Genomic DNA, 27763 nt, shown 5'->3' on the forward strand with positions numbered 1-27763 from the left:
TCTCACTGATCCCTAAATATGGGTCACATGCCTTTGAATCTTGCCCATATCTGCTTCCCTTGTAACAGTGCTTTGGACAATCAAGAGAGCTCAATCGCTGCTTGCAGAGTTGAAAGTCCGATAAGCATGTGGAACAATGGCTGAATTCACTTCTATGTGTTATCGTTACTCTTAAGTTTCTTATGAGGCTGGAAATATATATTTAATGCCTTTGTAGTCTTCCATGATGCTTCAAATTCTTTGAAGTAAAACGAAAACACTCCAGTAGGTTGTCTTAATAGACTTAAAAGAAAAAAAACTTAACTGCCCTGACCCATACTCAGGCATGGAATCCTCATATCAGCCATATAGTAGAACAAATATTTCATACCCATAATCCACAGCATTTTATCTACGTTCACACAAAGAAAACCTTTTACATGCTAACACTGAATGGATCTTAGCATTCTAATCAGACGGTTGGGCCCAGGGCCCTCAGAAATGTTTGAAGTTCTCGATTTATTTTATAAAGAAAGATGAAAGCACATTTTCCTCCTGAGCAAATTTAAGCATTTCCTTCCTCGAAGCGGGCCTCCAAATGCTTACCACTGAAACACATTCCAGGTGAAGTTTAATTAAAAATAAAATAAACATACAACTAGCTTGAAGTGTCACGAGGGTGAACAGATTAAAAAACAACCCTGGCACGTTCATCCTCAGACTTAATTCCCCAGCCTCCCCTCCCCGAACAAGGTGATGCCCTTTCCAGGAAGGGAGTGGAAGTCCTATTAATCTTTAAGATTCAAAGTTCATATTATCAAGGTTTCAAAGTACATTCAGATGCAAACAGTAAAGCATAACATTTTTCAGCTGCTACTTGTGCAAAGTCACCGCGTGGCTGGCCTATCACGCCCTTATGCTTACTTTAACCTTGAGTGTTAAGGTTGCTGCAGATGATGTATTCATAGAAAAACCGTTCATACATACATTTGCATAATTACATCCAGTGTCTGATTACACTCCTTGCACACCCTGGTATGTTTTGTATCCACTTTGAGCTGTAGTGTGATCTACCTTCTTTCCTCCTCTATTTCTGAGCTCAGAGTAAACAGTGCAAGAAAGGCACATCCTGCCGCCACGGAAGCCTCATGTCTTCCAAACCCCGATGCTGGCTCCCTTTCAATGCCTCATTTTTCCTATTTCTTTGTTTGGTCTCCTTTGCCCATTTCTGGTGCTTAGAACTATAGCCAGTAAATAAAAGCCAGTCTGTTCCTTACTAGGTTGATTTGCTTTAATATGGTAAAAGCCGGACTGTCTGCGGCTTAAATGAGAAAAAAGAATGGGAAAGATGGATGATGGGGACTAGACTTTTCTTTTAAAGGGCCACAGCACTGGGGCTCACTAAAGAATTAGAAGAGGCATTCTGTAGCCTTCAAGACGTCTTCCCTATGTTGCTAACATTTTTTTTTCCCCTGCTTCAGTATGAGGCACAATTGCTAAATAAACTCCAACTTGTTTAGATAGAGGACCCCAAATTTTCCACCTTTCAAGATGTGCTACTATGTGCGTGGTCCTTAACAACCTGTAGAAGACCCAGAGTTGCTGGAACCTTAGAAACAAGTTTTAGAAACACTATCTGTAGAGTCCGAAGGGGTAAGAGTACACAGAGTTCACAGAATGAAGGAAGTGAGGCTCACTGGTAAATGTTTAGAAGTCATTGAGAATAAGCAAAAATAAGGGACAGTAGGTGAATAAAGTACTTCAAACATGAGAGAAGCTTTTGAGTAAAAGGAAATACTCATGTATGACATGGAGTTTAATATAAAAGGGATATCTGGGGAGGAAAAAATTGATATTCACACAAGCTGTTGCAGCGCAAAAGCAAACTACAGCTGAGAAGTTAGCCAGCGAAGCTGGAGAATGCCATGGGAGACAGCATCCCCGTGGTCTTCTGGGACAGACTGTGCCAGGCTCTCAGAGAGCTCTGGGGCTTGGGCTCTGGAGGAAGCACATGTCCAAAGGTACAGGTGATGTGGAGAATCTGTCTGGAAACCAAGAAGGAGGCCACGTTGCAAACAGCATTTGTGAATAAAATATTACCCAGCTCTTTTTGTTGACAGAAATGAATAGGGTTTAAGAAAAAAAAAAAAAAAAAGATAATGCTTTAGAACACAGAGATTCAGATGAACTGATAGGGGTGGTAATGTGGATGTTTATCGTTGTTTATCAGAAATTAGATATGTCTAAGCATCACTGTTAGTGAAGTTTTACAGACGGAAAGTCATAACTTTGATATTTTATAGGGAGCGTGGCTCCAAATGGTTCTGAGAGATTATGATCTCTGGAACACAGACCCTTTCTAATAAAACCTAATTTAAACTACACAAGATTACGGAGATACACTAGCTTTGCTTGGAAGCTTACTTTTAATCATTTCAAGTCAGCCTTGTCCGAAGTTCCCTACTAAAACACGGTCCTAACAGAAAGGAGTAGCTCTAGTCACTTGTTAGGTCTATTGTCAATAATCTGATCAGACTCAGGCAGTAGGGACCTCAGGGGCCCTGGCCTTGTCTTGTGTCACACAGAGGAAGAGGAAGAGCCGGGGCCTGGGTGGTGGCTGGTCTACAGGGAAGGGCTGGCACGTGTCTGCTACCAGTACCCGATTCTCTGCCTGTGGGGAGATCATGCAGCATGTGAGCGAACAGGATCAGAACCGCCCCAAGAGGAGCAATTAAGTTCCTGCTCTGAGCAAGGAAAGAAAACTTCACTCCAATTAGACAAAGAGCAGAAAAGGAGGCTTCAAGCCCACACCCTTCATTATTCTAGAACAGATCTAGGCACTAAGCTATATTTGACACGAGGCGATGCAATCGCTAGCCACCTTCTGGCCTGACTTTCTACTGCCGGTGTCCACAAACCAAAAGGGGCACATTTTCAGGGTTCCCTGGCTTGTTTCCATTTCAGAATCCTGGGCATGCCCCAATGCAGGTTTCTATAGTGCAACTGAGTTCAAGGACAAGATTCATCTCTACTAGATGTGAAGGAATCTTGGAGCACAAACCCACTCTGTGCTGATTAAGACACTCAAACTGGGCATGGGGCGTGGCATTAGAAACCTTCCTATTTCAGCCGAGTGTTCTTCTCATACAACCTGATCCACAGTTGTTGTTAATCTATCAACATCCCACACCCAGACCCCACCTGAGAGCACCGAATCGGCACCCATGGCCTCCAGACAAATGGAACTGTTTCCCAGGAGGCGGGGCGCAGGGTGCTTGTCTTCCATTCCCGGTCACAACTGCTCTCCAGAAGGCCAGCAAGCTGGTGTGTGTACACAGAATATGTCAAATCAGCCCTTCCCTGGGCCCGAGCTGCTCAGTTTTGCCTCACCTCCTCTTTATTACCGATGAAACTGAAGTACATTGCATATTATCTACATCCGAGACCCCACCGAATCGGCTTACTCCCCATTCCCTCGAGCATGTCGCAGGCAGCCCATGCCCTGCACCACTGCACCTCTCTTCACCACCGAGCTCACCTGGCAGATATTCACAGGACATCTTCTCTGTCTCATCCTGGGTGAGCAGGTGTCTCTTTTCCGTTTAGACTCACATACCGAAGAGAGGCACCATCTTTGGGCAAAGTGTCAGTCTTGTAACACTTAGAATTCTTAGAGCACTCACTTTTTAGAAAGGTCACATGTTTGGTTACAAGTCCTAATAATAATCAGAGTCCAGATGTTCTTCTAGGTCCTATAAGGTTCCTGCTAACTTGTGAAGAATGTCAACTGTCAATAACCTCCAACGTTATGCCAGACTGTGAACGGCCAGGGATAAGAGAAGGAAGCATAGAGGAACATGGAAAACGTGGACTCCTACGTGACTAAATAGCAGAGAATGGTTCACCCTTGGAAATGTTCTTTTCAAGACGTGTTAATAACCTCAGGGACAAAGATACTCCCCTAGCCACTGGGAGGAGTGGGGGAAAGGACGTGCCTTCTGAAATCTTTCATTCTGCAAGATAAAATTTGGAGATAAATTATAAATGTAAAAGGCTTTAAATATTTTAAGGAACATCGTCTCTTTTATCCTATTTGATCTTTCTTCTGCCCTTTTACTATTTACTTAAATATTTTTCCATTTCTTTCTAATTTGTAGTTTTAAAAATTTTAAATTTGAGGGGCGCCTGGGTGGCACAGTCGGTTAAGCGTCCGACTTCAACCAGGTCACGATCTCGCGGTCCGTGAGTTCCAGCCCTGCGTCAGGCTCTGGGCTGATGGCTCAGAGCCTGGAGCCTGTTTCCGATTCTGTGTCTCCCTCTCTCTCTGCCCCTCCCCTGTTCATGCTCTGTCTCTCTCTGTCCCAAAAATAAATAAACGTTGAAAAAAAAAATTTAAAAAAAAAATTTAAATTTTATAGCTAATAAAATCGTAACATGTTTCTTAATTATCTCCTCCCCCAGATTAAATATTTTGCTGACCTCGTGTGAGTCACCCAAGGGAAAAGGACACATGGTCCTGCTTTTCAAGTGTGACACCTGTGGCAGGAATACTGTTCATCTCACGGGTTCCCTGTCCTTACCAGTAAGGGAGCAGGCAGTGATGTCTTCCATCTATTAACTGAGAAGAGCAGTGTTTGAGCGCCCCCAAGCCACACCCTCCGGGCTAGCAGAACTGTACCGGGTGCCAGGATGAGTGCCGTCCTACCTACCACTGCATCCCCGGGTACATATTTGCCTTCCTTCTCCCTCTTCCCAGGACACTTGGAAGAGAAGCAGAGGTAGGAACAAGACTTTGCCCTTCAAAGTCTGCGACCTTGTATCTGACGATCTTAGGACTCAGTACCTGAAACACTGTATGTGCTATACAAAGACAAGGGGAAAAGAAGGTTTTTAATGGTTTTGCATGACTAAGAAAGTCTACGGTCCTTTCCCTCGAACTTGAGTGGGCTTGTGACATCGTGACGCGCTTGCTACTGACAGAATAGAGTGGAAATGAAGCTGTGTGACTTCCAAAGCTAGGTCTGAAGAGGTGATAAAGCTCTGTCTTTTCCCCAGAAGACTCATTTTTCGCAACTCTGACTCCTCTGGGGCTGCCACGTTGCAAGGGAGCCCCAGATGACGTTCCATCCAAGCCAGCAGTGACCACTAGCGAGTCAAGACTCCACCAGAAGATTCCAGATCCCAATCAATGAGCCTCTCTGTCCAGCTGAAGCTCTAGAAATTGTGGAACACATACTTCATTCCCCCAGTGCCTGGTTCAGATTCCCAACTGAGAACGCATGAGCCTAAGAAAGTAATTGTTTTAAGCCATCCGGTTTTGAGGTAATCTGTTATGCGATATTATGAACTTGTGATAGATGAGTGTTATGCACTCATCTATTTTGATGTCCATGTATGTTTAATAGTATGATGTTTCTCAGTGAACTTTCATAAATTCCCCTCATGTCATAAATAGCTAGGAGGTAAGGGAGTGGAAGGTGCGTGCTAGAACCCAAATGTTTAATGTCTGACTGAATAAAGGGTTCTATTTTCTGTATGCACTTGGTACATGCCTTTTTTCCTCAAAGCCCTCCAACAAAGTAAGGCCTCTGAAAAGATTTTAAGAATTTTTGTGGCAGCTAAAACTGTAACCAGATTCCTAGATGATAAAGTCAACCCAAATTGTTAAGCAAGGGCAATGCGGTTACTACACCGTACAGCGTTATATTTTAGACTGACGCAAGATTTTTAATACTATCCCAAACGCTGTAGAGAAACGGGAGATTTTTTTAAAGTTGATTTATTTATTTTTGAGAGAGAGAGAAGAGAGAGAGAGAGTGTGCAAGCAGGGAAGGGGCAGAGAAGAGGGGGAGAGACAAAATCCCAAGCAGGCTCTGCGCTGTCAGCACTGAGCCTGACACGGGGCTCAATCTCAGGAACTGTGAGATCATGACCTGAGGCAAAATCAAGAGTTGGACACTTAACCAACTGAGCCACGCAGGCGCCCCGGACACATTTTAAAATATAGACATGCAACCGTCTTTTGGGGACGGTTCAGGTATGGTGTAGCCTAAAGCTACTGGAGTGAACAAATTAAAAAACCTTTCAGATGACCACCACGTGGTACTAGGTTTGCACCTCTCTGTGGTATCTGTTCACAAACCCATAATGGAATAAAGTTCCAGTAGAGATGTCAATTTACAGATGGGTCTGCTTATTTAAAAACTGCTAAATAAAAGGCATTTGATCCGTTTCATAAAATGCAACTGATTTTTAAGGTTAAAATATGTTTAAAAGTAACTCTTAATTTGTAGAACTATGTAACTAAAAGACTATTTTTTCAAGTCACTTTTCCTTCTTTATTAATTTCCATGTCTTCATAAAGCTGCCCTCAGTACTTGGGAAGATGAATCCTCTAAATGGGTTGGTTTCCCATTGAAAAGAGCTTATTTAACACATCCACGGCTGATTCTATACATATAACTCATGCCTAACTCAATTAATTCAGGCTACAGTATTTTTCTGCCAAGAGTAATTCTGGAGACTGTGGGGAATGTGGTTGCTTTGGCTAACATTTCCAATTAGCCTGGCACTAACAACCCTGGGAGCCTGTATTCCCCACACTGGCACTACTAGCTGAAGTTGGCTGATATTTTCAATTGCCTTCTAATTAATAGATTGGAGAAGATCCTTCCTGTTCCTCTTTAAGACAGCTTGATTCCTGGCACAAGGAAATCAGAGCGGCCACCACAAGGGCGTTAGAATCCATGGAGAACCACCTCCCTCTGGTCATGAGAACTCTTCCTGATGTTTCTTAACCTTAGGCCTCTTTCCATCGACCTCCTTGTCTCACAGGTTCTTTCACAGCCGCACCCACTGCCTTCCGGAGCTGAGCTGCTCTTACCAGGTTTGGTAACTAACTGCCTGCTAAAGAAGTTACGTGAACTTGCTTATCAGTTGTCATGTGCTCGTGGCCCAGGGCTGCTGGATCGAGACCTGGGCCGAATGATTCTGGGGCTGGGCACTCTCTGTAACAGTATAGTCCAACCTGTCAAAAATGGCAACGATAAATCAAATAAAAAATAAAGTTGCGCTGGCCAACTGAACTACTGCCAGCCTCAAAGATTTAGTCTGCTAGTACGTCTATATTTAGAAGTCGTGCCAGCACTGGCCGGCCCTAGGCAACATCAAAGATAAATGTTGGCTTGAGAAATAAAAGAGCGTGTATGCGTTCAGCATAACCATATATAAGGAGGGGTTCCTAACAGGGGGTAGAGACGCTCCACATCTGGGTGGATTCAAAGGTTCCTCGTGCCAAACCTCACTCTCCCCTCAGTGATGGCTCTTTCATTTTGAGCACACTGGCACAGAGTTACTTTCACGGGTAAGAAAAGGGGGGTGGGATTGTTTGTGTTGCATGTTACTAAATAAATACTGCATGCATCTTAGCCCTTGGCACACTAGATGTTTCTATTAGTGGGAGAGGCTTAGGTCCCTGAAATAGTCAAGGATAATCAGCAGGTCCTCTGATTTGAATCCAAGGAATACAACGTTCCTATATATTCCTCCCAATATGGAGGCTCATCTGAATGTCCAGTGCTTTGATAAGACCAGAAGGTTGCCACTGGCCCAGAGAAGGGAAAGGAAAGTAGCAAGGGGTGACTGTAGGACAGGCTGCCGTAGTATTGACGCGTGAACCACGGCATGGACGGACTTAGTCCATCCACCTGGCCAAGGCACAAGGCAGTCATCTTCCAGCTGGCATCCAACAAGCATGAAAAACATGAGTTGATAAATTAGGTGCCACGGACCAAGAAAGGGATTTGTCATTTAGTAGCAGCCAGAAGTTGCCCACAAAGTCTGCTCCCCAAACACACAATAACCCATCCTGCACACATGACAAATGACAGAATCTGCTTCAGGTGTGCAGATATCTGGGGCGGAGGTCCCTAAAAGTGAGGGCTCCTTTTAACTTAGCTCTGCCTTTGGTACCCATGAGCCCCTCTCAGTTCTAAATCTATCCTGGCCTACTTCCCACCAACAGAGCCTACAGGGGAGGATGCTGCCCCCCCCCCCCCCCCCCCCGGCTCTCTGAAACCACCCGTGGGTGTGGCACTGAAGGTCTGTGATGTGGCAAAACACTACTACTCTGCCAGGTCACTGACTGGGCTTAAGGCTCCTGTGTGAAAGATGGTTTGTGATGGAGCGAGTGCCACATGATCCCGGGACCCCACTCTGCAATCTCCATGAGGGCGTTCCCCGAGAATGACTGAAAGAGCACACAGGCCTGGCAAGTGGCAGCTTCCCTTATATTTCAGTCAGGCAGGGGCGATGCCTTGGGGAATGCAAACCAGTTTTCTCACTGCACCAACGCTACGCAACCAAAGCAGTGCGGCACCTTGGAGAAAGCGTCGGCTGGATTTTCAGGGGGCTCTCTCCCGCACTGTAGGAGACCCAGGAAGTCACTGTTTTGCTGAAGCTCCAGTACCTTCCATGAATGGCTGTCTGTCCAACCAGAGAAGCCATGGGCAAATTCACTGGTGCCAAGAAGCATTCTGAAAGGTTATCAGTGCTAATTGTGTGACACCTAAGCTAAGAAGCAATGTTTTTAGTAAACTAATTACCAAGCACCTGCTAAGGGGCCAGCTCAATCCCTAAATGAGCTAAGTTGGCTCTTCCTAAGTGTCTACGGAGCGACAATCTATGGCCTGCTGTCAGCTCCATGAGGTTTCTGCAACAGGACTGCTGAGCGTGGTTTGGCTCGATAATGGGTCCCCAGGGGCTTTGTGGGCTCCACCTGCTGCTGGCCTCCCCTGCTCTTTCTACGTCAAATTATACTTCCTTGATTTCTGTGGCATTTATGTCATTCTTAGTCGCCTATGTTTTGCAGCTGTGTTGGCTCATTAGTCACCAGGACGGCCACATGTGAAATTCCTATCTGGGCTAGCTGAGTCACATGGGAGGAAGAATCTTGGGAACTGTACTAGTCACATTCCCACAAAGCTATTTTTTTTTGGTTCTTTCATATGTTCTCTACATGTCATGTCCGGAAGCCAAGCTAATGGCAAATTAACATCTATATATAGCACTGACATCCGTGTTTGTTTTGTTCAAACTGGAGACACTAGCCTCAAGGCTCCTCAAAGTTCCACAGAAGAATGTCACAATCTCCTCATACAGTCCTTCTAACGGCTGACTTTTCCTGCCCCAGATCCTAATATGCACTTAGGGGACATGAAATACTCATTACACTGCATCTGCTGTTGCCCAAGTTAACCCACCGAACCCCAGTGGGATAACGGACACTGATTTCGAGTGGGGAAGCTAAGACTTGGGGCCTCAGTTACTTGCTTGACTGGTAAGAGATAAAGCAGACGCTCGGAATCCAAGTCTCCCTCAGTGGATGCCATGTGACTGAGACATATCAGCAATAGGGTTCCAGGCCACACAGCACCAGGTATGGCTTCTATATGGTACAACCGAAAACCTTATCTAAGAGTAAAACTCTGTTGACAAGTTTCCATACACACTTCCTTTACAGGACTGAACGTTTTCTAAAATGGAAAAGAAAGTTCCTATCTGACTGTGAAGTTTGTTCTTTTACTCGTTAAAAAAAAAAAGAAAAGAAAAGAAAAGAAAAGAAAAGAAAAGAAAAGAAAAAGGCCAGATCACCATCCCTTAAAACAGACCGAGCAGGCATTGATGTGCAAGTCAACTGGAGGTTACTAATTCTTTTTAGTAAAAGCCCCTCCCTACCCTAGAGAGATCTGTCCTCAATCCCTACATTTTAGCTTCTAGAGAAAAACTCCCACCCCCTACTGGATACCTCAGTGCCATCGGGCAGAGAAGCAACAGGGCAGATAATGTGGCTCTGGAGGTGCCCAAAAGAGGGATGTGGGCAGGACAAAGGGGTTGGTTAGCTCTCGGGCAGGGAGGGTTAGTGGATGGGGTAGTGAGCTTTAAGCAGTAGGTCCTCCCTCCTGAACTCCTATCCCCAAATCTCCATTGTGGGAAAGAACGTTCACCTTGAGAAACCTAGCATCGAAGCATGGTTTTGCTGTGTTCTCCTACTCATAATTCTGGATTAAACTAAAACTGGATTCATAAAGCGGTAAGTTTGCTGTTTCTTTGAAGTCAGGCTGGGTATACAACTCAAATCTAGCAAAAGAAAGAAACCCTCATAAGGCTTTGGGCCTGCTTTCTGCCAGCCGGAAGCCTATGACTTGTGAATTAAAATGCAAATGTAGGGGTAAACGTGGGGGTGGGGGCCACACTGTGATCAGGAAGAGGTTAAAATATAATGGTGGCTCATCCAACAGTCAAGTAGAACAGTACTTTAAAAATGACCTCCTTCCTTTCCAATGGTATCTCCCGGAGGCAAACAGTGGCTAAAAGTCTATAAAAATGCAAGGTCGGCTCTCAGGTCCCATGCCTGTAAACGCCACAACTCATCTGAGTCACCACAGGAGGAGGAAGGGACCAGCAAAGTGCGTACCTTTCCACATTATGAAAACTGCTCCGTCTCAGGGGAAGATCAAAACTGATGGCCACAGCTGAAAAGCCAGTGACACCCGTGTGGTCCATTTTTGGTGGCTCATTACCATCTCCCAGTCAGAGTTACTTCCCACCCTGACTTAAAACTCAAGGACTATCTAGTTATGATTACTAACAGAGAAAAGTAGGCAGCTAACCTCTGGCAGAACAATTAGTGAGTAATTTCCAAGTGAATTCTGTGGAACAGTAATGCAACATTAAAGACAATGAGTTTAGGGGAGAGAGAGTATCAGCTTCCCCCTGAGCTGTAACAGGTTTCTGTTTCCTGTGACCCATTAGGGCTACACCTGACCTTAGAGACCAGCAGCAGTTAGCTATTGATTAACTATTGGCTCTTCCCGGGGCATTATGCTCCACTAGGGCAGATTCTGGAAATAGTTCCTGGTACTAGATGTACCTGAGTCCAGAGACTACCAGCAGAAGGTTTTGAAGGGCAGCAGAAGGTTTTAAAGGGATACCCAGGGCCCCATGTGCTCACACTTCCTGGAGGTCAGATGTCGTTCTCTGTGCATCTGATTTTCTTCCTTCACGAAGTCATGAGTAGCATGGGAATGGCGGGGAGGGGGTGCAAAAACCAACCTAAGTGAGGTGCCTCAAGAGGGCTACTGATCCCCAACCTAGCCCCGAATTTAGAAATACAAGCTATTAGTTTCTGTCAGAAACATTACTTCTGAAATGACACAACAGGCAGGAATGAATTGGTTACTATTGCTTCTATTCTCACTGTCAGGAAACCCAATGACACCATTTTAAAATCTTTTTCGGAGGGACTGAAAAGGAGAGAGCCAGCATATAAAGCAAAAAAGCTATTTGATGGAAAAATTTGAGAAGCAAGTGGTTAAGTCTGTTTTATTTATGCCTGTTTAAAAAAGTACAGGAGGATAGCATTACATGAGCTTTTTTCAGCTCTCAGAGTAAGAGAGCTTCCCTATGTCACAGATCCCTCACAGGACAGTGTAGAGTGTTGAGACACTGAGGGTCTGTTCCACGAATGCTCAAGTATTTAATAAACAAACAACAGTGAAAAGGATCCTAAAATAGACTCTTATCAGAAGGGACAATCCTAAATAAGGAGTTTTGAGAGAGTGTCAATGACGTAAGTATACATGAGCTGATGGGTAAACTGAGGACTGGAGAGGTCAAGCTGCCAGTATAAAACCTAGAACAGAATTTACAGCCCCTCATCTTGGTGTTCTTTCAACTATCCTCTCCTTTCAGGGAGCTCACAGGACTTAAAGGTCAGAGAACACTCCAGAGAGTTTAGGGTCCAGAAGTCTTTCTAGAAGGTGAATAGTAAGCCACGGAAGACAAAAGCATTCCTATGTTGGCAAAAGGTCTATGGTAGGTGGGAGTTCACTCACCTGGAATCTTCGATAAGGCTTAAGAGAGTCAACACCAGCAGGAATTAGCAAGTGGGAGAGAAAATGAAGAGGAAGGACAAAGCCTGAAGAATGAAGATGGGAGCAAGGAGAGGATGGAAAGACAGCAAGCAGGGAGAGGCAGGAGAAGGCAAAAAAATGAACAATTTAACATTGTGCGGTCGCGAGCCTATAGTGGGTACTACTGATTATAAACGGTCATTAGACAAAGCTTCTCCATTTCATGTGACGCTGTAGCTTATTTCCTCCACGCATCCCGCCAGGACACTTTCCATCCAAATTCAAAGGGAAGAAGGCCAACAACTGAGTCACCATGACCATTTCCTGCAGCACCTGGGTTTTCCTTGGAGGTTTCCCATCCAAATACTCGACTTCTCTGACCTTACTTCACTTATGAGGCCATGGTCCAAAGCAGCAAAAAGAAACAAAAAAAACAAAAAAAAAAAACATAGCACACACACACACAGACGCACAGCTCGGAGAGGAGATCTGAGATGAAAACCTGCCTCCTCTTTAGTGGTAAATTCTATCTTGATGTAAAACCTCAAGATATGAGAAAAAGCATCAGGCACATCAGTGCAACACACCAACAGACACTTAAAAACACTCTCAGTCAACACTCACTCGTCCTTACGGAGGAGGGGGGAGATGGCAAGGTGTGGCCATGTGCTCACAGGTCGGCCAGGCTCCTTTCCAGCCTTCTGCACTGCCTATAAAAATCTCTGTCCACAAGAGCCATGGGGGTGGTTTCGTTTTCCCTTCAAACCACTTTAATATGAAACCCACCTAATCTGTAAAATATCCTGGTCAAGTCTGAGATTTCACCAATCTGTACATAGGAACTATTCACAAGGATCCCCAGAACAATAGATCGTTGTCTTTGGTAACATGGAGCCCCAGCGTTCAGATGCAACCCAGATGCGAAAACACACTTCTGCAGAAAGTGACGAAGGGCTCCCTTTTTCACATCAAAATTGCACGTGCGAGTTTTGTCCAATTTCGTTCTACATTTGGTGGGAATATTTTTTCCACACTCGACAAGTCACTTTTTGCCTAAGCCTGTATTCTGAACCTTTAAAATCCCCCTGAATTTAAGTCACAAAGACTATTAACTTGCATTTCTCTCCCAATTCCACATTTCCTATTCTTAAATCTTCGTCTGTTTGCTCAATCACTGACAGATAGAATAGAGCAAGGGTGAATGAACGAATGAATGAATAGAACTAACAGCCACAGGGACAATAAGTACAGTCCCTTTTTAGAAACGAAAGGCTTCTTTCTGCATCCAGCATTTCCTGCCTGAGATTCTGTGGGTGGTGTTAGCAAGGCCAGAAACGCACAGGGTCACCATTCAGCACCCAGCGGCCTTGAGAACAAGGAAACTTCACCATGGATACCACCCTAGGACCTCTGGTGACAGAAACAGCAAGAAGGTAGCCTGTTATAGGGTGCTCTAGTCCACAGGATGATCACACGTGCCATTGGTAGAGTGAGACCTCCAGGCATGGCTCCAACTGTCCCACAGAGAACACCCAATGGTGCAACACCAATGTTCATCCATGGCTTCAAAAAGCAGAAACAAATTACGTTTCCTAAGCCACAGTGTGGGTTACCTTATCAAAACCATCTATGCAGAATGGCCCTGAGCACTCAAGACAACAGAGCAGTCGATTTATAATACTAATTGATGGCTGGCTGGGCACTAGGGACTCCATAATAGATAAGACCCTGTCTTTTCTTTCAGTAGAATTTCTTGCAAATAAAGCAAGTACATACATTTAATGCAATCTAATACAATTCATTATGCGACTTTAGTCTGTTCTCCTTTTCCACAGTCAATACTATAGGTTTTAAACTTTTCTCTATTTACGTTCTTTCCTCCCCCATGTGTTTAGTGCATCTTAAAAAAGCATAAAATGGTTATTTGTTCAGCAACTTTGTTTCTGCCGTGGCGTTTTAGTTGGATGGATATGAAAATACGCTTACCTCATCCCATTCTAAAAGGTAGTTGGTGATTTTTGAACCATTGTCAATTGGTGCCTGAAAAGAAGAAAAATAGTAAAATGAGATGAGAGAAAGCTGTTCACAGACAAAACTTAGGAGCTACCCACTTGATTCGAATACAGTACCTATGCTAGTCCTGTGCTCTCCCCTAAAAGAGGGATCACCCCGGTGGCTCCTGCATTTCCTTGGGAAACATTACCACAAATGAATTTTAATACAATTCAACTGTAGAGAAAGCCCCCCCCCCCCCCCCCCCAATAATAAATCATGTCCCACACAAAGAGCCAAACCTGCTTTCCCCACTGCCTCTACCTTTACACCTACTTGGTGCCCTACTTCCTCTGGGGATGAAACTTTCAAGAAGCACGTTAAGAAGGGAGAGATTAAAAAGGAAGCTGAGAAACTTAGATGCTGCTTGGAGTCTTGCGGGGGTAAATCTGACCCAGCTAGGTTCAGGGTCAAGAGTCTATAGTTTTGTAACTTCCTCCATACAGTTGCTTTTTTTTTTTTTTTTTTTTTAAGTGCTTAAGATTAGAGAGCCTTCTGTGCCACTGAGATTTCCCTTAAAAAAAAAAAAAAAATGAGGAAAAATGATGAGATCCCCTGAGAAATTACCAAGAGCAATTAGCCCTTCACATGTTAGCAAAAAGAAGTTTCATAATTTGCTTTCCTCTTAAAAGCATGCTGAGGTCTATTTCACTAAGAAACAGGCCTTGGACAATGGGAAGGGGGGCAGAAAACTTTGGAGACGAGTGCTGTGCAGGGTTAGACCTGCCAGAAGGGGGTGCTGCAGGGAGCAGGCAACCAGAAGGAAGAGGAGACCACTCCCTCATTGCACAAATGTGTCTGGGCCTGGCCCCTTCCCCAGGAAAGAGCTGGAGCCCCACAAACGGCACTGTCCTACCTAGTAAAGGGCAGCCAGGTCACTGGAGTTACACTAAAACCCGGCTTGGCTGTTTGTCATGTGTGGTCTTTTGTTAGGCCCTTAATATCATTGTTTAATATTGTGTTCCAAGAATAAATGGATGCGACAAGTAATTGGGAGAATATATATATCAACCACCTACCCGATACCAGGTACTGAGGAAGCACTCAGTAAACAAAAGCGGTTGTTTTATTTTGGCTAATAATAAAACGACATCAAGGGCTCAGTAAATATTAGTCAAATTCATAAAGAAACTCTTCTCCCTCCTTTCCTTCCTTCCTTCTCCTTTCATCTTCTGAGTCATATAATCTGAGTCTCAAAGCCAGATTTCAGGGGAGTGCTGTATGTCCTACTGAACCGTAATTTCAGGCTTTTGTGAGCTCAATTTGGTAGACAGGGATACATCTGAAGTTCTAAGTAATGGACACAAAGTTTTAGATGAGAACACATTTCTAAGATAAGAACTACATTTATGATGTTTACAAATTTTGCTAGAGAAACTGTTCTTTCAGTACTTTCTTCTATGATACACTTCCTGCCCCACCACCGAGTTCTTAATTCCTTGAGGGTGGGAACACCGACTTTGGTTTTTGTATTGCCCAATCTCCTATTGCTGACTAATAAGAAGTTAGATCTTGCACTCTCTCGATGTTTTCCTGGATCCAAGGGCAGCTGGGCAGTGACAGCACTGTCCCCTGTCCTTGTGCCCCTCAGCTAGAGCACTGTGATCAGGAGATCTGTTCTAAGGACATTTAAGCAAACACTGAACTGAATCCAGAACTTTCAAGTTTGTACATGACTTAATGGAACAAATGTATGTTTCTGATCTATAATTAAATAAAAGGAGAAAGAAAATGTGAAATACTTTCGTCCTAATAAGTAAACTTTTTCTTGAAGATGCTGGTCTGCCAAAGACCCGAATTTCATCCAGGTTTTAAGCAGAGTATGTATCAGTGATTCCCAACTTTAGGTTTATAAGACCCCGGGGTCCCTCTGGCAGTCTTAAGAAGATTTCTTGTATTTTGCAAACAAAATGAATTTTAATTCTTTTCTTTAAAAAAGATATGCTTATGTGCGTATACGTGCAAATAGAGAACATGTTTTAAAATATGTATCTCCAAGGGCTGAAACAATGACGACCGGTTAGTTGAGTGTTACAACTCGGAAAAGGTAGGGAATCACTGACCTGGATTATCCCTGGAAGCCAGGAAGGAAAATAAAATAGTTCAGATTCTAAGCCAGTCTAAGCTTTGCCTTTGCCAAGTAACATACTCCATGTTGGCCAGTGCCTATGAGAACGCAGCCCACACGAGAGGGGTCTCCAGAAGCCCATGCTTTGCTGCTAACCACTACTCTCAATGGCTTTTATGGATGCCCTGGTTAAATTCAACCTCCTGGTCTAGAAACCAAAGGGCAAAATATATCTTTACCAATAAGAGACCTCCCTAGCCATCTTATTTCGTTTACACATTAGTGTATTCCCCAAACACCACAAATTTTTATCTCTACCTCTAAAAATTCACATCTTAAACACATTTTAAAATATAAACAGAGAGGGGTGTCTGGGTGGCTCAGTCGGTTAAGCATCCGACTTTTGCTCAGGTCATGATCTCACGGTTGGTGCGTTCGAGTTCCCCATTGGGCTCTCTACTGTCAGCACAGAGCCTGCTTTGGATCCTGTCCCCCTTTCTCTCTGCCATCCCCCCCCCCCAAAAAAACCAAACATTTAAAAAATATATAAACATAGAGAAATAATTACTATAGATATTGATAACAGAATCTACTGTTTTCTTGCAAACACACAACTGTGACTAATGAGCTAACAATACACCTTTAGGACCTCTCTTTGGCAGGAGCGATTTGTAGTCAGTGAACTGTATTTTATGAAAACTACTATGTAACTTAGACTTTAAAAAATAATTGGTAATCCTAATAGATCTAAGGCCTAGTTAGTAAAAATGAATTAAGTCTTAATGTAGTTTAGAACACTAAAAATTCTAGGCAGTTTTAAATATTAAACATTTCAGAGTTGCCACTGAAAGAAGCCAATGGAGCCCAAAACTTACTTTTTTCTAAATCTTTCTTTATAAAAACTTTTTACTAAAGTCCTCAACTGTTTCCTGAAATGAAGTAAACCATTAGAAAGCGATGAAATTCAGGGGTGCCTGGGTGGCTCAGTCATTTAAACGTCTGACTCTGGATTCTGGCTCAGGTCATGATCTCACGGTTCGTGGGATCGAGGCCCTGCATCAGGCTCAGAGCCTGCTTGGGATTCTCTCTCTCTCCCTTTCTCTTTGCCCCTCCCCCACTCTTGCTCTCTCTCAAAATAAATAAACTTAAAAAAGTGACGAAATTCAGTTATCTAAGTATTTATATCACCTATAAGGCATTGCTTATGATTCTAAAAGATTTATCCCTGCAAAGAGAGCTAAATGTTTTTTAAGTGTATTTTTTTTTTTTTTTGAGAGCGAGAACGCAAGGGAGGGGCAGAGAGAGAGAGAGAGAGAGAGAGAGACAGAGAGAGAGACAGAGAGAATATCCCAAGCAGTCTCTGTACTGTCAGTGTAGACAATGATGCAGGGCTCAAACTCACAAACTGCGAGATCATGACCTGAGCCAAAACCAAGAGTCAGATGCCTAACCGACTGAGCCACCCAGGTGCCCTGAGAGCTCAAACTTCTTTTTGTAGTTCCATCTACTACCGCTCTGCCCAATTTTTATAGACATACCAACTTTTGATATCATAAAGATTTGTTTCACACACTTACTATGTAGAAAATCTAACACCATCACAAAACTGGAGTAATGCTAAATAAAAATTTTCCAAATGGCTACTCTTCACATTGTTCCCGACACTTTGAGCTACCCACCTTCCATTGCAAGGTTAGTGAACTTTTGCTCCTGTGTGCCAGCTTAGGTGGGAAGGGACATTCAGGTGCGCAGCTGTGGGTGGTGAAGCTAACTGGCTCGGAGCAGGATCCCTTTACGGAATTGTACATGGCATATACCCTGGAAACAAACAGACAAACAGTCAGTGGCAGTGGCCCATCACAGATGACCAGGGTTTATATCTGTGCTTTGCCCCAGGCCTTTTTCCAGAGAGGAACAGAATTGAGGTGCTGCACACCATGACTCCTTCTTATCTCCTGGATGTCCTGACCTAACTGTGGCCAGCATCTCCAGGGGATAATCACCCCAGCAGGGAATGTGCCTCAACTCATTCTCTCCTTCCATGAATTGTCAGAACCCTCAGCCCCAATTAAGATAGGCTGGGTCTACTGACTGGAAAAGAATATGCTGAATAAGAAAACATCCTAATCCCCAAAGTGGTCTTCAAATATCCATTCTAAAACCATGAACCACTCTCCAGTTGACTCTGTCTGGAAGAAGACTGAAAGAAGAGTTAAGGGTTGGCCGAAAAGGGACAAGCCTACAAACTAGAGAAGAAGTATACACAATGGGGTAGAATAGATAACATCTTTAAACTGTTGATAACACTGCAGATGTTTGGGAGAAATACAGACGGTATGCTTGTTACTGCCAAGTGCATCTCTAACTCAACAAAAACAATGTTCAGGTACAGCTTATCCATGTGAACATTTCACTTTTGCACCTGGTGCCGAGATTAAAGATGGGTACTCTGCACATTAAAATGCCTGGCTCAACACCGAACATATGGGTCTGATTTCTCCAGAGAAGCTATGAAGAAAAAGCACATAATGTGCTATTATAAAACTATACTTCTTTCAAATATCCTAAAATAGGGCTATGTTGATTTTTATCATCTTCCTTTCTATTTTTCCATTTTTAAAATACTCAGCATTAAAAAAATCCCAATGTGAAAACCTACTCGTTTTAAAAGACAACAAAGAAACTTTTGCTGCCTAAAAAAGATGCAAGGATTCAAGCTATTCAGAACTGGCAAATACATCAAGCCCTTAATTTGTGAGGTCCCATTAAAGACAGAAGAAAACTCAGAATCCAGAGGGGAAGTAAACTTTCCAGAGCTACACGGCTAGAAAGTTGCCTCAACTGAATGCAGCCGTGTAAATCTAACTGCTGTCCTCTATTGCCTACCGTCCTTACTCATCCTGCAATTATGCTTCTCTGAGCACCCACACTCCACCTCCCCTCACTCTACTCAGCGAACATAAACAAGAGCTAAAGATAACAACATTATGGAAAACAGGACCTAATTAGGTGTGTGATTTGCAAAGTCCCTTCTCCTCAAGGTCTATCAAAAGAATTTATAGAGGTCATGCAAGTTAAAATCACTAATGCTATTTGCCACCCTAAAAGGTAAGAGACAGATGACTGGATACTTGATTTCTTTGTCTTAGGGGAGGACACCACAACATCTGATCCAAACAAATACACTTACTAGGATGCTCTTCACCCAACCTGATGAAAACAAATGTTCCTTTTTGCATGTCCTAAATATAGGAACATGATAATATAAAAGGAAATGGTAGATTTGGCTAGATCATTTCCATGTATTAGGATAGGCTCACTAGGAGTAAATTACTTAAAATGAATCACAGAATATTCCAGACGTGGGCAGGGTTCCTGCCTAAACTTTAGTAGATCAGTTGGATTCTCCAGCTGGTGGCTCATGGGTTACATCTGGCCCAAGCTATGTGTGGGAGAGAGGGAAAAAATAGAGTGATTTAAAATATCACAGCCCCCTGTGCACGAATGGATGGACATGGGCAATGGTCAGTACAAAAAGAGACACCAGACATTATACACTCCTAATGAACGATAATGCCACAACCTACAAAATCCTTGCCAGAAAAACGGAACCTGTATCTGATTAAGCCTCCTTCCCATTATATAGGAAACACAGAGAGAATATATTAAGCAAAACTACAGGGTTGCAATCTGCCTAATCCACACTGCAGAAAATTCTACAGGACAAAAAAAGTTATTCTAACTAATAAATTGCACGGGGACAAAACAGAAAAGGGAGGTGAAACCTATAGATTAAAAGAAATTTATAAGATACCAACCAAACAGAATATTCAGGCCATGTTTGTATTTCAACTACAACAAACTGAAGAGACAAAACCTTCATTTTTAGGACAGTTGAGGAAATGGAAAGAGTCCCTGAATTTTAAAGATGTTAAGGAATGTTATCATTTTTGCTTATTTTGGATGGGCATGTGATGACGGTAATGTGGTTCATAGATGAAACACGATGGTGTCTAGATTGGACTTCAACACAGATGTGGGGTAGGAGGAGGAGGGAGGGGCAGCAAGGGAATAAGAAGCCGGATGATGGGTATACGAAAACCCATCAATTACTGTCCACTTAAAAATTTTTTTTAATGTTTATTTATTTTTGAGAGGGAGGGAGAGAGAGACAGAGTGCGAGTTGGGAAGGGGCAGAGAGAGAGGGAGACACAGAATCCGAAGCAGGCTCCAGGCTCCGAGCAGTCAGCACAGAGCCCGACACAGGGCTCGAATTCATAAACCACGAGATCATGACCTGAGACTAAGTCAGACGCTCAACCAACTAAGCCACCCGGGCACCCCAATTACTCTCCACTTTTGACTGTATCTGAAATTTTCTGAAACAGAAGGTTAAAGGTTAAGCCAACACTGACAACAAGTTCTGGAGATCTCTCATTTAGAAAAATGAACCTCTAGGGGCGCCTGGGTGGCGCAGTCGGTTAAGCGTCCGACTTCAGCCAGGTCACGATCTCGCGGTCCGTGAGTTCGAGCCCCGCGTCAGGCTCTGGGCTGATGGCTCAGAGCCTGGAGCCTGTTTCCCATTCTGTGTCTCCCTCTCTCTCTGCCCCTCCCCCGTTCATGCTCTGTCTCTCTCTGTCCCAAAAATAAATAAACGTTGAAAAAAAAAATTAAAAAAAAAAAAAGAAAAAAAAAAAAAGAAAAATGAACCTCTGCTTCTAGCAACACAGCGGCATACCCGCCTGATAGTACTCAAGACAAAGGTGAGAACAGTCCGCCTTTAGATGGGGCAGGTGTTATCCAGTTCAGAGTCCTCCCCATCTCTTACTGTCTTCCTGGCAATAAATTTGCTTGTCCACTGCCTTTTACCCAGCTCTTTACCCGCTTAGGTTCCTAGTAGATTTCACTTTATAATCACTGGGCATTTGCTTATTCAGACTATACTCAGGTATACTGGGTACTAAATGTTCACAAAAACAGCACCAAAAATCTACATGGAGAATAGAGCAGAGGAAATGAGGCAGGGACAGGCCCTGTGAAGGGCTGGCAGACTGCAGTTACTTATCTGGGGAGATTTGGACTCTGTCAAGTTCATTCTTTATTGAGATTCTTGGGAAATCCATACTTATTAGCCTAGAGAACATGAGTGACAGAGGCAGGTTGGGAGGATGACTATTGTCGGGAGGAACGAAGATCCTGGTGGCAGAAGTAAAAATTTGAGGACGTTGGAGATACATAGTTGTCTGGGCCACAAGGAATTATTTTTCTGGTCTTTCAACTGAAAGAATGTTACAGTTGAAATTAGGGGTCAGTGTTTTGTAGTCATAAAACTCTGTCCACAAAGGAAACAAGATCCATTGTATATGGCAATATAAATGTGCCATACACAGTATGTAAAATTTGACATAGTATGTAAGTACCCCATGATATATCAGTCCGTTAAAGTTGTTCAGTAAATAGCAACTAATTGTCATAACCACCAGCTGTGTTTACCAGTAACTTTTAGCGAAATGTCTCTGGAAATGGTGATTTTTAAGAAGGTCGCAAAAATGTTTTTCATATGATGGTGATGTGTTTTCTCTAAATACCATCAAGCGATATGAGCATCAGCGGGGTAGGATCAGTTTCTTAGGTTAAATAAATCAGCAAAAAGTTCAGTTCCTTTTGCATTTATCACAGCGAAGAAGGATACATTTTTCTAACGATATGATTAATCTTGTGTTACATTTTCACATTTGTTTCAGCTTAAATACTGACTAAATGATTATGAAACAGGTGCTCCAAGAATTTCAGAAATTTGCCTCCAACTTCCTCCAGCACATCTGTAACATAGTAGGAGCCACAGTTTCTAGTCAATAACACCTATTTCATAATTCTGTACTGAGATGGTCAACCGTATTTTTGGAAATGTTTCATCACATAATTTTTCTGAGAAATGTTGCTACATGATATCATTTCTGGACAACTTCTTTGCCAAACTGTTAATGCCAATGACTGGAAAACTGCTTCAAATTGTGTCATAAAATTGCTATCCATTCCTTCACTCAAATTCCTGATTATCCTATTATTGATAAAAATATAAATTCTTGACTCCCAAATAAAACGATTATTTCAACGTCAGTACTAATTCTGTAACTACCAGTTAGAATACCAATTAGGTATTTTTGAGTATGTGTAAATATTCATATAGCTAAATGAATATAAACGTTTATGTACATAAACCTATATACTTACATATAAATGTCACTGGTCTCTTAATAAGTGACTCCCATAACCGCAGAGGGCTGCTGGCAAGAAGTCACGAGCTGTCTTGCCCAGGAACTGATGCTAAGCACCAGACATTCAAGGACAGCATCCACGACTGAGACACTGCTGCTTAAAAAAACGTTTGTAGGGGCGCCTGGGTGGCTCAGTCAGTCAAGGGTCCGACTTCAGCTCAGGTCATGATGTCATACTCCGTGAGTCCGAGCCCCGCGTCAGGCTCTGTGCTGACAGCTCAGAGCCTGGAGCCCGCTTCAGATTCTGTGTCTCCCCGTCTCTCTGCCCCTCCCCTGCTCATGCTCTGTCTCTCTCTGTCTCAAAAATAAATGAAAGCATTTAAAAAAAATTAAAAAAAACGTTTGTATATCTGATGGGTGACCTCAAACGATACTAACATAAGGGAGAAAAAAGTTGAAAATGAGAAAAAGCACCGAATAAAGACAGGGAACCAACAGAATGAAGGGGAGGGAATCAGAGTCGCAAAATCAAAGGCGGCAAGAAATGTTAGAACCAGAAGCCACAGATGGGACTTTAGTATACGATCTGAGAAAGAAACCTTTCACTGTATTGAAGAGTGATTTGAACGGAGACTTCTGCAGGCCTTCGTCAAAGTGTGCAATATTAAGAACGGGAAGGAGAAGGTAGCCTGCTTGGAAATGCTGAAAGAAATATCTCATTTGTTTCCATCCTTGGCTCTCCAGACTCTCACCGGGGTGACACTTTCTAAATTGGTAATGCACAAATAAATAAAAATGGCAATGAATATAATTGCTCGTTTTGCGGCTGTACAGTAACGGAATTCTTTTGCAGCTCCTATATTATGGAAATGACTGAGAAAACAAATTCCACACAGCCTTTGAGGTCTTATAGGTGACTTTTAAATTTCACATTTATTTGAGGCTGCTGCATTTGATAGAAGGTGACATTCCTGGAACTAAGGCTTCGAGAACATTAACTCCACTGCATCAGAAAAAGAGATTTTGCTTCTTTTTTTGCCAGTGTCACGTATGGTATATATCTTTATCCCAATAAAATAGTAAGTGATATGGTCGAACTATACACAGGTTCAAAGAACTTGCATCATGAAGTCTTTTTTTTATTATCAGAGTGTGGAAACACTGCAGCAACTCTGGGCAAACAAAAACATTTATACACTTTCCAGACTTATAATAGGTTTGCACATACACTTCATTTGTTCTCACACCATCTTCCTGAAGCCGGTATCATTATTATTCTCATTTTATGAGAAACAAGAAAACAAGGCCATTTAAGTTTAAATGGCTTGCCTCGGCACACCCCCTTAGCAAGTGACTGAGCCATTAACCCCCAATTCCAAGCTCTGTCCACTACGTGTCACGCTGCCTCACCAAAGCTATTCAAGGCAGAGGAAGCTAATCTAAGCAGGCACTGGAAGGATTTCGATTCTTCTCTCGCTTGAAAAATGAAAGACCGTAAGAGGCAAGAGACGGAATGATCTATATGAACTGTGGGCCAGACAAGAAAAAAGTAAAATCTGGACTGTAGACATTTTTCTTAGGAGAGACTCTTTTTTTTTTTTTTTTTTTAAATACTAAAAGAGCTTGCTACTGAAGAGGGAAAATTTTCTCTCTCTCTGGCAAGCAGAGAAAGAGACCAAATGACAGTTGGTGGTGCCTTAGGCTCTGGTGTTATGTCACCTATGTGTCATGTATGTTACAAGAGGTCCCAGATGTGTCAGGACAAAGTCTGGATCCAAAGCCTCTAGAGAGGCACTACCTCATGTCCCTATTCCTCTTGGGGAGTTCATTAATTACTCCTTTTTATCTGCCCAGAAGTTCAAGATGTTCCTAAGACGTGGCCGTAAAAGAACTGATGAGCCAATCTTGTCAGAATTCACCCTTTGTAAGACAAGTCAGAAAGAAATGAAGGCAAGCTACAGACGGGATGGCAAATAAAGGGCAGACTCCTGAAGACATTTAAGTGTCTTTAAAAAGACACTGTTAGCTCATGAATGAGCAGAAAATTAATAAAGTGAACCTTTATAAAGCAGTAACAATAAACTGGTAAAAAAGATGGAGAGAAAAGGACACATATGTTGACGACTAATGGAGAACATTTACATGGCTCCCTATACGGTGTTACATGCTCTGGTTTGCTGTTAAATCAACCTTTTGAAATAATAAAGTATTTCTACTATCATCTCAGTTTCACAAAGCACACAAATCTTTTTGTTTGTATAGACTGTGAAAAATTCAATATGTTTGGGCTGAAGCTAACTGATTCAAAACCCAAATGTTTTGATTTGAACAGGAAGAGACAGTTGCAACAGAGTTCTTCTAAACAACGCAGCAACGAGGCAGATAAGCACTTTAAAACTGCATATAAAACACCTTGCTTTTATGTATTGCTTTAAACTTAATTTAAACGTTTACATGGCTTATAAAGTATTGTAATCTCAACACATCCCTACTCTCCTACCTTTGTCATAGAAAGAATTGTGGCCTCCAACCTATGTGATTAAGCATAGTTACGACAGTTAATTCACAGCAGAACCAGACTAGAACGCAAGCCTCCTCATAATTAATGTATGCTCCTCCTTTTAGGCTATGCTCCCTCTAGTCCATTACAAAGGAACCTTTGGTAAGTATAATAAAGAACGTGTGCTTGATGTTGCAATTCTATTACACAATTCTGATATACACATACATAACTGAAGAATGGAGAGAGAAACCGTTGTTGTGTACTCTTTTAGATGAAATTACCATTTCTGGTCAACTTATAAATTAAAAAAAATTGTAAGTCAAAATTGAAATTTAAAAAAATGTTACGGACCACACTCAGAAACCTATTTGCAAGTGGATATGTGAATGTATCTTTAAATAATTAGATGAGCTCTGCACAAGTTCATGTAATACTTTCCTCTTCACAAGTCTGCGGTTGGCTGTATTTCTTTCTAAGATTAGTTATAGCCCTGCCTTCCAGAGTAGTCACAGCAGAGACTCCAGAAAAATCACAGTACAGATTTCAGACTATCTTTCAGATTATATGGATTCACTGTTTCACTGTTTTGCCAAGTTGGGTTAATTCTTATCAGAGATAATTTGATATATGCATTACTTGTCTTTTTTCAAAACCTATTGACTTTTAAGGTCCAAAGGTGTTCTTGGAACATGGCAGAACTTAGTCACTTGTGCTGAACATACAGTAGATAGGTATGCGCTATCACAAACAACTGATCTACCAATGGCAAAAAAATGCATTTGTTTTATAGAAAGGAAATATTATGTATATTAAACCATACAGTCCAAAAGATCTTAGACTATACACAATTTATCTTTAAAATAGTTTTTAAAATTTGATTCAGTGTATCATCTATTTTTCTATTACCAGAAACACTTCTGTGTAATCACTACATTGTCAAGGGCAGAACACTAATGAATGGCCAATGAGCCAAGGAACAGCAACTTTTGGTTAGGAAAATGCTGTTAACAATAAACTTTTTAAAAGAAGCACACGATTTATTTTAGCAATCTGAATGCCCAACACAGGTCAGCTCTCATATCCTAACTCACCTCACATGATAATCAGTTGCCGGTCTGAGATCTTTCAGGTTACATTCTAATTCTTCCCCACTGCAAAGAAAAATCATTTATTAGTCAATGATACCAGCTTCAACAGTAAGACTGATTTTGGATTTGGGTCTCATCATCATGTACCAGCAATGATTAAAGAACCCTTATGTCTGATTCTACCATAAACCAGAAATAAACTTGCCAATTTGGTATTATTACCCTTCTGAACTAGAAAATTAGATTCTATACACACACACACACACATACATATGTATCTGTGTATGTATGTATATATATATATATATATTTTTTTTCAACGTTTATTTATTTTTGGGACAGAGAGAGACAGAGCATGAACGGGCGAGGGGCAGAGAGAGAGGGAGACACAGAATCGGAAACAGGCTCCAGGCTCTGAGCCATCAGCCCAGAGCCCGATGCGGGGCTCGAACTCACGGACCGCAAGATCGTGACCTGGCTGAAGTCGGACGCTTAACCGACTGCGCCACCCAGGCGCCCCATATATATATATATATTTTAAACTTATTTTTTGAAAGAGAAAGAAAGAGCATGAGCTGGAAAGGTGCAGAGGGAGAGAATCCCAAGCAGGCTCCACACTGTCGGCACAGAGCCAGACGCGGAGCTTGATCCCACAAACTGTAAGATCATGACCTGAGCTGAAATCAAGAGTCAGACGCTCAACCAATGAGCCACCCAGGCACCCCTAGATTCCTTTCAATCATACTATCCTAGATCGGGAAAATGGTGAGATTAACATACTAATAAAAGTTCCAAAAGGCCTTATCGATTCTTCAAAGCAAATACATAAAAACAAATAAATAAGGAAGGAAATTAAACACAGAGATAAATTTTCAGTGTAAAATAACTATTCCAGTTGTCAACCGAAGGTAGTTCTCAGACTCACCGTGGAAGGAACCCCAATTGCTTCAACTTCTCATCTCTCTTGAAGAAATTTCAATGTGCTTTCCTTCACATATCAATCCTAATAGCTCTCTGATATATACACATACCAATCAGTAGCTCTCTCACATAAATGAAACCCAGTTATATGACCAGAAGTTGCAAATGAAACTTAACTTAGCCATGAGGCAAAAGCCGTGACAAAATAAGGAATGTTCCATTGAAAGTTTTTAAAAGGTGAGGGTTATTATTCGGAGGGGGGGCGGGGCACATGACTATACTCTTCAAAAATCTCTGTGCCCCAAAATACTGTGTTAGTGTTCCAAATTAAAGGTGAAAGACGTATGAGCACAAACTGCAATATCTGACCCTGGCCAGGATTCTGTCCTAGAGGGGAAGGAAAATGCTATAAGACATTATTTAATCAACTGACAAACCCAGCGTGTGGTCGATGGACTAGATCAAAGTATATTATCAATGCAAATTTATGAAGCTGGTAATTACACTGCAGCGATGTCAGAAAATATCCTTATTCCTGGGAAATATACTGAAGAATTTTGCAGTAAAAGGCCATGATATATACAACTAATGGGAAAAAATACAGATTGGGAGGAGAGAAAGAGTACTCCAATGGTCAACCAAACAGGATAAAAAGCTACTAATAGGTGAATCTGGGTAAAGGGTCTATGCATATTCCTTGATCCCTTTATTTTTGCAACATTTTATAAGTTTGAAATTATTTTAAATAAAAATATGTTTTTAAAGTTGCCAACTGGAGGCCAATGTCCACACCCTGCCTATAATTCTGATGTCTGACCTGCACTGTATGTTTAATGTGGTTTTGCATTTGCTGAATGAGTCTGGCATTAGGAAAGCTTACATAAAAATTCAGATTTTCAGTATTTTTTGGGGGAAAAAATCCAAAGAAATCAGCAATTCTAAGGCCTGCATTCCCTTATGGCACCAACCTATTTTAGGTGAGCGGGGGCTGCTCCTTCAGAGGAAGGCAGGGGTGCTCCTGT

General features: G+C 42.3%; 1 protein-coding gene across 6 annotated transcripts in view; it reads right to left on the reverse strand.

Annotated features, from left to right (window-relative positions):
* Nucleotides 1-27763, reverse strand: part of FNDC3B (fibronectin type III domain containing 3B) — a 363538-nt gene that overhangs the window by 65986 nt on the left and 269789 nt on the right. For all 6 annotated transcript variants that reach the window (XM_043594896.1, XM_043594895.1, XM_043594893.1 and 3 more), the window contains 3 exons: nucleotides 25824-25883; nucleotides 17691-17829; nucleotides 13878-13931 (listed from right to left, as the gene is read on the reverse strand). In XM_043594896.1, coding sequence (XP_043450831.1) covers nucleotides 13878-13931; nucleotides 17691-17829; nucleotides 25824-25883 — 253 coding nt within the window. The remainder of the gene's footprint in view (nucleotides 1-13877; nucleotides 13932-17690; nucleotides 17830-25823; nucleotides 25884-27763) is intronic.

This window comes from Prionailurus bengalensis, chromosome C2, assembly GCF_016509475.1.
Source record: "Prionailurus bengalensis isolate Pbe53 chromosome C2, Fcat_Pben_1.1_paternal_pri, whole genome shotgun sequence".
NCBI classification, from domain to species: domain Eukaryota; kingdom Metazoa; phylum Chordata; class Mammalia; order Carnivora; family Felidae; genus Prionailurus; species Prionailurus bengalensis.